The 12,656-nt window shown below is 40.7% G+C and overlaps 1 protein-coding gene across 1 annotated transcript in view; it reads left to right on the top strand.

Moving 5' to 3' along the window:
- The window catches only part of PLAGL1 (PLAG1 like zinc finger 1), a 40,281-nt gene that overhangs the window by 21,495 nt on the left and 6,130 nt on the right, over window positions 1-12,656 (top strand). Inside the window, exons 3-7 of the mRNA XM_015622736.3 lie at window positions 3,126-3,281; window positions 4,346-4,458; window positions 6,717-6,866; window positions 10,211-10,330; window positions 11,875-12,371. Coding sequence (XP_015478222.1) covers window positions 3,126-3,281; window positions 4,346-4,458; window positions 6,717-6,866; window positions 10,211-10,330; window positions 11,875-12,371 — 1,036 coding nt within the window. The remainder of the gene's footprint in view (window positions 1-3,125; window positions 3,282-4,345; window positions 4,459-6,716; window positions 6,867-10,210; window positions 10,331-11,874; window positions 12,372-12,656) is intronic.

The following is a 12,656-nucleotide window of genomic DNA, read 5'->3' as shown; positions in this document are numbered from 1 at the left end:
ATACAACAAAGTGTGTGTTGTTTCCATAGTTGGATGCACCGTATTTCAGAACAGGTTACAGTGTGTTCTGAAGCTGTTGTTAAAAATATATATATTTGCTTAATTAGCCAAGTTAAAAAAGGGCATAAAATCTGTGTAAGCATTATAAACTGATTTTTGAAACGTGATAGAGTTGCGGCTCTATGTACATTCCTTTGCCAATGGCATCTATAATTTAGCATTGAGACACAAAGGATCATGACTTGGCCTGTAATTAACTCTGAGGAAGAATGTGAACTTGACAGTTTTTCACTGTTAGTTTTGGGGATAGAAATTACAAAGATCTCAGTTTCCTTCAGTAGCGTCTAAAGTTATTCTATTTGCAGCGCTCCAATCCTGTTTTTCTGGTACACCTGGCAAATTTTAGAATACAATAAATTTGCAGTACAGGGTACTATAACATGTTGAGGTGAGGGGTCAAAAATACTGTGTAGTAGATGTAATTCAAGTATGCCTGTTAGTAAATAACTTAAGTTGTTCTAGTTATCTTCATGACCCATATAATGAAACATAGAAAACCGTAGAACAAGTGTTGGACAGCTCTGGCTGTTTCACAGAATGGCTGAATATTCTGAGTTGGAAGGGACCCACAAGTGTGATCAAGTCAAAACTCTTAAGTGTACAGGGACTGAACCAACCTTGATGTTGTTAGCACCATGCTCTAACCAACTGAGCTAATCTCATATTTTAAGGTGTTGGGCAGCTATGCCAGCTCAGAATCCCAGGCCATGCTAGCAAGGTGCTTAACAGCACTTCCAGCTCTGCAGGTGGTTTTGTTCAGGGCTAGCTGATGTCTTTGTGCTGCTGCTGAGGTGTGCTGCCTGGGCAGCTGTCTGTGGGGCTGCTCAGCATGGAGGCCCTTGCTCAATACCTGGTGGGGTGCAAAGCATTTCCGGATTTTAGAGAGGACCCCCACTACTACCCATGTGTGAATCATTTCAGACCTTCTGTCTTGGATCTGGAGGAGCAAGGAGGGTTAGCTAATAAAGCACTGCTGCAGAATTTGGAGACTGATTCAAGGGATGCCCATTCCCCCCTACTTTCCCTTTCTAGCCCTCCTGTGAGCTGCCCACCCTGGAGCCTCAGAGGTGGGCACTGCCCCGGGGCAGCTGGAAGGTTTGCTCAGTGATGAATCACAGAGGTATGGCATGGATTGATAAGGTCGTGTACTTTATGATTAGACACATCCTTCCTCTAACAGCAGTTCTTTGTCTCCATTTTGCTTTTGGTAATGTGTTTCAGCCGTTTGCATACAATGACTCTCCAAGCAGGAGCTGTTTGACTTGAGACAAAGTCACTATTATTCCAACCAGGCTCAGGAAGCCCTCATAATTTTGGTGCCCTCAGAAGGGTGAATTTCTTTAAAAACCACTTAAGTTAAATCACCAAGGAAATATTTTTATTTTCTTGCAGCCTAGCTGTAAAGGACTTTTTAGTACATAAACAAATGTATAACAAGAAAAATCTGCCTGGCAGCTATATTGTTGGAGTTTTTGTGCATTTTAAGTGACGGCTGTAGAGGAGCATGTTCTTTTTAGCACTAGCAAAAACAAGTCATGTTTTTCAGCTATTCAGGTGTGCAGCCTGGGAGCCATGGCAAAAGAAAACTTCCATGGTCCACAAATTATTGAAAAATACTGACTATTGTAGTGCCTGCAGCCTGACCAACACACAAGTGTATTTTCTCAGTTGGAGTTGATGGAGAGCCCAAAGAACTCAGCAGGAATCCTTTAGGCTTATCTGGGGAGATTTTGGACTAGACCCTCAAGGTGCGTGATTTAGTCAAGTGCCTGCCTGTGTTTACAAACAGAAACCTTTTTGAGGTACCCTGAATATGATGTTGACGATGCTACTGTCCTTTTTCAAAGACTATCTGTGATGTCTCTCCAGGCAGTGTCTCCCAAGCCCTTTATGCTCCTTGGTTATGAGCCCCTGTCTCTGATGAAGCCTCACCTCTCCTGCCCCAGTCTCTGCTGCAGTGCTCCCTTGGGATCTCTTGGCTGTTCTGGCTCCCCTCTGCTCTGTATTGTCACTCACTGAATAGACTTGCTCAGCAGAGTTTTCAGAAGGAAAACAAAACGAGGTAGTCATGGATGGCCAATATCAGCTTTTCTTTTTAACTCAGTCATAAAGCATTGTTAGCTCACTGGTTTGGTTTCTACTGTCTATAAAAAGGTTTTGTGCAAGAAGTCCCCTTTTTCCCATTGCCCTGTGTGACACCAGTGCTGAGATGACCTTCTGCTGGAAAGTCTCATTGCTCAGTTTTGTCACTGCTCTGTATGAGTTTCCCTGGCAACCAGTTTGAGCTGCACTGAACCAAAAATATCTCACTGTGCTGGGGGAAAGTCAGTTTGCAGACATGTATTTCTCTTTAATGAATTCTCTGGATGGTCTGTGTGTTCAGCCTGAAGATGTCATTGTGGAAAACCAACGGCTGGGAGATGTGGTGTGCCCCTTTCCTTACATCCACAGGCAGAGCAGCCTATGGAGGAGGCTGGCCCTGCATGATTGTCAGCTGAGCTGTGGCTGTAGGACCCACTGTACTCATTTCTCATGGTACCCCGAGGGTCTCATCTTCTGCTGAGAATGGTCAGTGTGGAGGACACTAAGTCTTACTTGGATTCCTTGGATCTCTGCAAATTTCAGAATTTCATAATCACAGAATGGGTAAGGTTGGAAGGGACCAACCTTACCTAGGTTATTGCTAACAACTTTGTCCACATTTCTGTATAAATATATGCATCTTGCTTTATAGCTGGGCATGCACTGAAGTCCAGTTTTGCTCCCATCCTAGTCCTTAAAGGCACAGTTTGTGACACCTCCAAATGAGCACGTGTATAAACCTTTGGAGGTCAAGACACACCAATTTGCTCAGGAGAGAATGCACTAACTGGAGGTGTTATTTCAAACCTTCCTCGTTTAGTTTTGACTTGCAGATAATCTTTTCACTACCTAATGTAGAACACTGATGTGAAGAAAAGCGTTCGTAATTCCAGATGTGTTCTCAAGATGACAGAATTAGAAGAGACTAAATTGGAAAGCAGTATGTCATTTTTAGTAACAGGTTCCCTTTTCTGGATTTGTAGGGTGTGAGGATTGCGGTAAAAGCCTTATAGGAGAATGCAAACTCCACGGACCACTCATCAGGGCTAAAGATAGGGTTATTCCCAGCCGAGCCCGTCTCACCCTACCTCACTACCTCACTTTGCGAGTGTTGGAGCTGAGAGCTGGAAACCAGCAGAGTAAGTATTTTAGCTCTTTTTTCCCACATTTGAGAAAGAGGAGACAAAAACACTGGCCTGTTTTCATGAGTAACTCAAGGCATAATCACTGGGCATTAGCACTAGGAAGACTGTTTTCAGCTGAGCACAGCTAAAGCTCACAGTCAGCTACTGTTTTTTGTGACTGATTTCTGGTAACAGACGCATAAACTTATGGCAGGACATTAGCCAGAGCTGGTGTGACATTTAGCTGTGAGAAACCAGTTAGCTCTGTTCAGTCTATCCATGTTTAATGAATGTTGAATTTGTATCTAATAATAACAGTCATGCGCTACTACTTTTTTTCTCTTTTCCCCAAGCATGCAAAACAGGAAAGAGTAATCAATGAAAGGTCAGGAGCAAAATGGTAAATTACATCCCTTATCCACCCCCTGCAAACTCAGGAGATCACAGCAGGGTAACTTACCTTTTGCAGCATTTTCAGTTCATATTATAGAAAGACTTTTGTTTGCTTCTGAAAGCAAAGCAATTTGAATGCCCAAACATGAACAAAGGAATGATGTTCTTAGTGTGCAAATTTTCCACAGCTACCTGTGTGAAATTAGTCCTGCCTAGATTGGTTTTCAGAAAGAGACTGATGAAATGCCTACACTGTCACTCCATTGATCTGGCAGTGGAATAACTGGAATGATTAAGAAGGTTAATACTGTGTTTTTATAGATTCTTTCCACTCTTATTAGAAGAGAACAGCCTCTCAAATTACGCCAAGAAGGAGAGGTCTACGATAACATCAATTTGTAGATTGAGGAGTATTAACACGTTTGTGTTGCATACTCAGTTTAACATCCTGTTATGAATTTTTGGCACCTTTTATTCTATGCAGTTCCTATTAAAAAAAATCAATACCTATTTACATTCTTTTTAGTTTCTTCACCTTTGAATTATTTACTGGACTAATTTGTCTAGAAAAATAATCCATGTGTTCTACACTATTTTGTTTACCTCCATTTTCACAATTGTAAGCATACAGTAAGTAGATTGTGATGTCTGTGCTAATATTAGACTGCTCTTTGTTTTGTTCACAGTCCTTGGTGTATTTGCAAAGAAAGTAATACAGAAGAGAACACAATTTGGCCCTTATGTTGGTCAACTGTCTACAAAACTGACCTGCTATGATGAGAGCAGGCTAGTCCTGCAGGTAAAAACCCACTGTCTTTCTATGAAATGTGTATGTATCTTTAGCAGTTCATATTTATTTAAGTATTTTCATCAGTCAATTTGCCATCTAATCTAGTTCATTAGTTATACTTTTGATGTGTAAGTATGAGTGTAAGTCACATTATCAGGCAGTACAGCGTAACCTGAAGTACCCAAATGTTTCTGTATACTGTGTTTTCTAGCAGTTTTCTTTCTTGCTTTCTAGTTTTACCATTTCTAGGGTGTTAGGCCTATCAGTCTAATAGCTCTTGATAAGCTTTTCAGAGAGCATGGCTGCTGAAGTTTCCTTCCAGATAAGACAAAAGGGTTTGTGCTTTATACCACACCACACCACTGGGAGGTTTGAGTTTGTGCACTGAGTGAGAGTGCCAGAAATATGCACTAAGGCACTGGCTTCGGAGAGAGAAACAGTGCAGGGATAGGAAAGCCCTTCTGAATTAATTTTAAATGTTATTGTTATTAACTAATAATAATAGTTTATTTATATATAGACTTTGACACACAGTGCACTACCTCAGTTTATTTAATCAGATTTAGAACTGTTATTTAGAGCTGGTACCTTCTGTTGCTGCACATGTAGGTACTGACTGTTTCACCTGGACCATCACACTATTATTTGTACTGTATCCAGCAAAAATCATAACCTCTCAGGACCAGCCTAGCTTAGACAAATCTACGTGGACATCCTTTCCTGCAGGAATTCCTTGGGAGCGAGAGTTGATCGCAATCCTTTGGGCCCCAGTCTTTGCATTTTGCTGTCAGGGTCATGGCTGAGCACAGCTCTGTCATACAGTGAGTCCATGGTCAAGCCCACAGCCTCTGTCAGGACTTCCCAACAGGTCAGGGTTCTTCTGGAGTTTGCGTTTCATATCAGGCCCTCTCACCCCCAAATAGAGAGACACCAGCAGCAGCAGTCCTGTGACACATTCTGTGTCTTCATTTGAGCTTTCTCCAGAAGCCTGGGGCTGGAAAACACTGTGTTGTGAGGAAATACTTCTGAACTTCAGTTTGAGAGCTTCAAAGTAGTAACAGCTTCAGTAGTTGCTGTAAACTTGATTTGCACATGGGAATCATCTTGCCAGGGAAGTAGCACCATCCGTCTGTGGGATTTTCATAGCATGCAGATACCAGAAAAGATTTGTTCTTTTCTATAACTAAATATCTTCAGTCTTTTGATTAGACACTATTAAAAATGCAGAAAACGTGCTTCTCTAACAATGGATGGATGAGCTAAGCACCCAGTTCCTTCCTCTTCACCAAGCCATTGTAAACCACACCCTATCCTCTATCAGTCAGCACCATTTGCTTAAAAGTATACAGTGATAAGCACAGCTCTGGCTGATGAATGGACTGTTTCTTCAGAAGAGGAGATTAGAGTCCCAGATTTCCTACATGACAGCAGTAGCTGCCTTGACTTCTCCCTAGCATGAGTATGTGACCAAACTTGTCCAACAGGCAGGTGCTTTCATCGGAAATGTGATGAAACTAGATAAAGTAGTTCCCAGAAGCAGTGAAAATGCAACTCTTTTTTTGCAGTTACTTGCTCATTTACATGGTTAGTAGAAGAAATACAAACTGTGCTGGCATCAGGTGTGCAGCTTTGTCTCTCCATGTTTGAGACACTGTTGCAGAAAAGCCACTGTCTTGTTTGAGGTCAGTAGTTTTTGCCTCATAGGGGCATTCTCCTGGGGAGGAATTTAGGAAGAATGAAGTAAAGGAAAAAGAAAAAGATATTTCTGGCACAATTGTTCGTTTGTATTTACTTTTGCATTGTTAAGAGGAAAAAGAGAAGACTGTTAAAATGCCATTATGTTGTATGTTACCTCTCTGGACTTACTAACACAAGCTATACAATTGTTCCGTGCAAAATGTAGTAGCATTGAAGCTTGAGATTATCAAGGGCTCAGGAAGTAGATTAAGGCATAAAGCTTATCTTTCTACCTGCCTGCACTTAGTTGTTATAATACTATCTTTATATAACATAAAAATGATGAACTATAAATGGGAAATACATACAAAGGCCTACAGTTATTTTAGTGGTGGGGTGCTCAGCAGGTATTCATTCTTCACTTTCTTTTGCACTCAGTGTTCATTAAGAGTGATCTACTTCAAAACAACCATGATTTCAAGGGACATATGACCAAGATAGTTAACTGATAGCTGTGATTGCAAATTAAAGAAAAGTGCCTCCATATAGTTTTATCATATTTGTCCTCCTGTTCTCCCCCTTTGTCTCAGGTGTTGAAAGATGGAGGGAAGTACTTTCTGGACACTCCCAATGAGGACTGTGGAAACTGGATGATGTTTGTCCGGCTAGCCCGGAACCAAGAAGAACAGACCCTTGTGGCTTATCAGCACTGTGGAGAAGTCTACTTCACAACAGTTAAGGTAGTTAAGCCTACATTGCTTCACCTCTCATCCAAAAGGAAATTTATAGACAAAAGATCTGAAAGACTAACTCTTCTACAATGAAAGATGGATTACATTCTGTCGGGAAAAGGTGTTGTGTACTTGCTGTTGTGGGTAGTGAAGAAATCGAGCCTAGGGAACATAAAAATCATTCACGATGCTAGTGTTTAAACTGAACACTCTTTAATCCCAGGTAGGTATATGGTGAGATTATTTGGCATTATTACATTCAACAGTACTTCATTCTGGAAATAACAAACAAATTCCTTTCTTTTATTTCATTTCTGGACACATGTTGTTTTCTGAGCACATTACTCTGTGCTCAGGAGCAGGGTGTTAAGTGAATCTTTATGTACAATTTTCCATGTTCATCAAATCTGAAGACTTTTCAGCAAAATTTAGAACGCTGTAATGTTGCCATGAAATGATCAGTTTATGTTAGAGATTCTGGACTGCATCTTTGTCTGAAAAGAGAGAACAAGGTACTCTGTGTTTATAAATGAAACCAGAACATACAGTCTTGGTTTTTATTGTTTTGGCCATTTTCTTTGGCAGAGTTGGTTTTAATCAGAAATAACTCTTTTTCACACTTGGGAAGTGGAAATCTATCTGTTGAACATAATGCTTGTGTATCATTGTGAGCAACATAAAAAAAAAAAAAAAAGATTAGTGAAAAGTAGTTCCTGTGAATTAAAATCCAGCATTTCAGTTTCATATCCAAGACTGGCACACATTTCTGTGGCATAGTAGTTATTACAGTTTCTCCTTCATTTTTGTTTCTCCACCTGCACAGTGAGAAAAATGTTTACTGTATAGTGGTGATGACAGAATAACATTTCATACCCTTAAAGTCTTTTATAATGGTATGGAGTATAGCTGATTTGGGGATTAATATCAGCATAATTATTAAGAAAAAAAGAAAAATGTGAGATAGTATATAATACTCTGAGACATATTTAGGCTGTGTTTGAGATTCTCATGCAGTCCATATCATTTGAGATTTCAACTTGGTTTAGAATGCATGATATGCTTGTAAAATTGACAGGATTACTAATACTATATTTGGGAAGCATGAACTTTTCTAAGTAGTAGTTGTTATAAACCGGTAACTTTGAATTTCCAGTATAATTTTAATTCTATTGAACCAGTTCTCTGCTGACTTCAGCAGAACTCTGCACACTGACATTAATGGAGAGTTGCATCCTATACACTGACACAAAGAGTGCCCTAGGATGAGGCATGTGTCTTGGAACCTTTGCTGTGCTGTGTGTCATAGAGCATTACTTGGGTTTTGTTTCTTTGAGGTCCCAGTATCATTCAGGGTGCTCTGGCATCCTGTAGATTTTGTCCTGGTCAGTGAAAGTGATGGCCTTGTGCTACACTTAGGCACACCCTGCTGGTCATGCTGTGAGGCCAACTTAGGGGTGATTCCGAAGATACTTTCTCAAAACATTTTTAATAAAGTGTATTAAGATGGGAGTGGGATTGGCTCCTTTCCCTGCCATTTTTAGAAAGAAATTGGATTTCAGTGACATGAAACTACAGTTACTAAAGCAGACATCTAAGTGGCATCCTGCCACCATCATTAGCTTACTTTCTGACCTAATGACTGCAATCCGTAGAAATAAGTGCTTTAAAGGGTATAGAATTGTCAGCAAATAAAAATCATCCATGGTTGCTGTTGGTCTGATCCCAGGAGAGTTTCAAGTGTGTGCTGCAGTTCTCTTGTCACTGGTGGCACAAGGACAACTTGTAGTGGATTTGGATACTGATATTTAGTATCAGTTTTACTGAGATTAGAGTTTTTGAATCACTGGACTGTTTCACATACTGATGCACTTGCCCTCCACCAAAGCCACATTGACCAAGTCTCAGCTCCCCATAAAGGAGATGGCTGCTAGTCTAGGAAAGCTGGGCAGAAAGTCATGACAGTGTCATGCTGTGCATTATTTTGTGGGTACCAGTCTCAGGTGTCACGGGCCAAGGTCCAAGACATCCTTAAACATTTGTCTCACAATGCATGATGAGCCTCTTAGTTAATGACTCTGCCTCATGTTCTTAGCTGAGTGGAGAATTCAGAACAGACCATTTCTGTTTAGGCCAGATGTTATCAAAATTTACACCCAACCCATACTGGTTGTAGTTAGCAGGCAGGCTTGTGCTTGGGAGTTCAAAATTCAGTTTTCCGCATTAAACCCACAATTATCCCCTCACATGTCTACATTCACAATCTACACTGTCTTTCCTCTACCATGCTTATCCCACACCAATATTACAAAATAAGTGGATTTTATGATGTTACATTTTTTGGAATAAGACTCAGCTGCTCTCTTTCTGGGCTAGTTTGTGGGGTTTTGGTGGCATGAGTTTATCTTAGTTAAAATAAAACTACAAGTACAGTGCAGTTTGGCTCTACCCCTATTGCAGCAGTGTTGGTTTTAATTACAGATGAAGAAAATTGTGTACAGGGTCAGGGAGTCATATAAATCATAACCCCAAAGTTTAGTTTTCTCCTTTGCATTTAAAGAGTTCTTTAAAACTAAATAGATCTTTAGCCAGTGAGTGTAATCATGCCTCTTTTTTTCTATTCGCTATATTATTGACTGAAAGTATTTGTCAGAAGAGGTCATAGTCCAGTCCAAGGAGAGATTTGGGCAAGCATGACTGGATGGGAGACTGCAGATTATGAGCTCCCTTAATCCTGTGGGGGAAGGCTTCAGTGGAAGGAGGGCAGAGTTAGAATAAAGCAGACCCATAGCAAGCCTGACACGTTAGAGCCAGCCCATGGAAAGGCGACAATTTGGCTTGCAGTCCACCTCTTGATCAGCTCTACCCCCGTGCTTGGTGTGACTTATCCAGGAGACATCCAGGATCTTGTACATTCATGATGCATTTTTCCTTTGCCCATGCCCTGTAGTTAAGTGTTGTGTCCAGTGGGCTTCCAGACATCAAGGAATGGGGCATGGGATATTGCTTGGAAAGACTGTTGGCTGTCTGAACATCCCAGGCAAATACATCTTACTGAGCAAAGGTTATGAGGATTGAGGCACCCCTCCTGCTACTGCCCCCCTCCCCCCCCCCCCAAATCTCTGTGCATACACAATTCCACTTGTAGAAATGGAAAGTGTCAAGCCCTAGTGGGCAGTAATGCTCAAAAAATGCTTGAATCTTGAAACCAAGTTACCAATAATTTAAACAGAGTCAAAAAATGAAGTTTGGGTAAGGACAAAACACTGCACGCCCCTGCCCCTCCTATCTTTCTTATTGTTTGGTTTAGGAAAATTAATACAAGTAAATATGTGCTGGTTTTTTTCCATTTGCAGCCAATTGAACCCCACACAGAATTGAAAGTATGGTATGCTGCCGATTATGCCAAATTTATGGAAGCTTCTGCAGTCTTCATTAAAGAAGAATCAGATGTCTCTCCTTTGCCTCCAGTAGCAGTAAGTACCCCTACAGTGCATTGAAGCCATCACTAGACATAGTAAATTATGGTTTACTTACATGTTTTCTGTGTTTATATAACTCCAGTAATGCAAGTGTAGGCCATTGAGTACTTTTAGCAATTTTAGTCAAGCAGCTATTCAGAGAAAGGTTGTTCTTCCTTGTCCTGTGTTTGTAATCCAATGGATCCATCAGATACAGTCAGAAGTAAGTGGCACCACTTGACGTATTGGAAAGACTTAAGATGGACACTAATCTGTGGATAACCAAGCTGTCCAGTCTCAGACTATTTTCACTGTTTCCCCTTCTTTTGCTCTGACTGATTGGCCAGAGTACCCACTAATTATTTCAGTCTTTCCTGTTCAGTAACCCTTTTCTACTAATTCAAATACCTTCCCTATGTGTCATAGCAGAGGTCCTTAAACTGATAGGAAAAGTTTGTTAAGCGTTGAAAACATGGCTGTGAAAATCAATACTTAATCTAGGAAGAATGGGAAGAATGGGAAACAGGGAATACAAATGAGCCAGTGATTCATGTTCCAAGAAGGCTTGTGAAGCCTTGAGAATATTCCCCAGAAGGAAAGTGTGGAAGAGCCACAGCATCAGACACAAGTCTTAGCAGAGAGGAGGGCTCAGTCTGGAAATAAAGATGGAGTGGATACAGCCTCACCATGGTCTCCAGAGCAAGCTAGCCCAAGACTAAGGGAAAAGAAGGACAGTTTATGAGAAGCTTACATAAAAGGTAGAAGAAGTTGAGGATGTACATGGTCATGCTTTAATTGGAAGTACATTTCATCAGTGATTCAAGTTTTTTGGTAATTGTTTTTTGTCTGAATTTTTATAATATTAGTATTTGAAGTGAATTCAGCTGGATCCAGGAGAGCTCTTATTTCCATGGTAGTAATACTTCCAAAAAATACATTGTTTGGGGGAAAAAAAAGAAAAAAAGTAAAAAAAAAGAAAAGGCTTTAAGTCAGGGTGAGCTTGGGATCCCTAAACCTAAGGTGTTTCTTGTACAGTTAATGGAAGTCTAATGACAAATGTCAAGCTAAGTGAGGAAGTCTCCCCTGTAGCCATTGACCATTGCTGTGTGGTAGAGCATGGAGTCGGCCCAAGACACAAGGAAATCTGTGTGGCTTAACTACATTTTTGTACAGAAACCCATCCCAATTTTGTATGGCACAGATAAACTGTGTCAGTCCAAGGATAAAGTACAATTTACAACTGCTTTTATGAGTAATTTCATAAATGCAAGAGACTTTGAAATTCAGTAAGCACAGATAAACAAAGGTGAAGGACTCAGAACTATTACAGTAAATTCTAAACAAAAACAAGTAAATCAGTATTTAGCTTTTTTTAAAAAAGCTTACTTTTCCTTTGAGTTTTTATTCCTGGAGAGAATCTATTGCCAGTTGAAGAACTAGGTGGTAGCAACGAAGGACAATGATGGGTCTTAGAAAAGCACAGGAGAAGATGAGTGAGAAGAATATGACCTTTCCTTAGAATGATTAGTAAGAAAGACCTGTCTCTGTTCTCATTGCAGAAAGAGCCCATAGACCCTTGGATATGTTCCAGCTGTGGAAGCACTTTTGCAACTTTTGCTCTGCTGGAATCCCACCAGTGCATCCATAAAGACCGAGTCCTTCCTACAAGGTTCAGACCACCAAATAAATTGGGACCTGTGAAGGCAAAAAGCAAACTCAAAGGGAAACTGAGAGGAGCGTCATTAGGAAAAAGCATTACTCAATGCTTTGGGACCATTTCCTGTTCCTCTGCTGCAAAGTTCAGCTGTGCCAGCTCAGGAAGTGCTTGTGGTGCTCTCGTAAGGTTTATACCTAAATGGAGAAATGGTCGGTCTTCACTGCTGAAGGGGAAAGAGGTGAAGCAGCCAGATAGTTATCCCTGCCGACTTTGTGGGAAGATATTTGATTCCATTGACAAGCTCACAGTCCACACTTATGCGCACAAAGGGGAGCGTCCCTACAAGTGTTCACAGCACGGATGCACAAAAGCCTTCATTTCCAAATATAAACTGCTCAGGTACAGCTCTGAAGGCATTCCTTTTCTGCTGGGTGTGTGGGGGATCAAAAAGACATCTTTTTCCTTTGGGGTGTTCTAGTGACAGTTAATCCCTGAGGTCCAGTCTTAAGTTTTCTCCAATTCTATCAAAAACAGTAATAATAGTCTCCCTTAATTATGGTGGGTACTCATAAAGATGGTGTTGACCAGTTTTAATCTACTCTATGCTTTATGATCAACACCTTCCGCCCTCCCACAAAATTTTGGCTTTTGCTAATAACCTTAGAAGTTGTGAGAATGCCTTCC

Source organism: Parus major, chromosome 3 (assembly GCF_001522545.3).
Source record: "Parus major isolate Abel chromosome 3, Parus_major1.1, whole genome shotgun sequence".
Lineage (NCBI taxonomy): Eukaryota > Metazoa > Chordata > Aves > Passeriformes > Paridae > Parus > Parus major.
The sequence above is the reverse complement of the archived record's forward strand: the minus strand, read 5'-3'. Positions and strand labels throughout refer to the sequence as shown.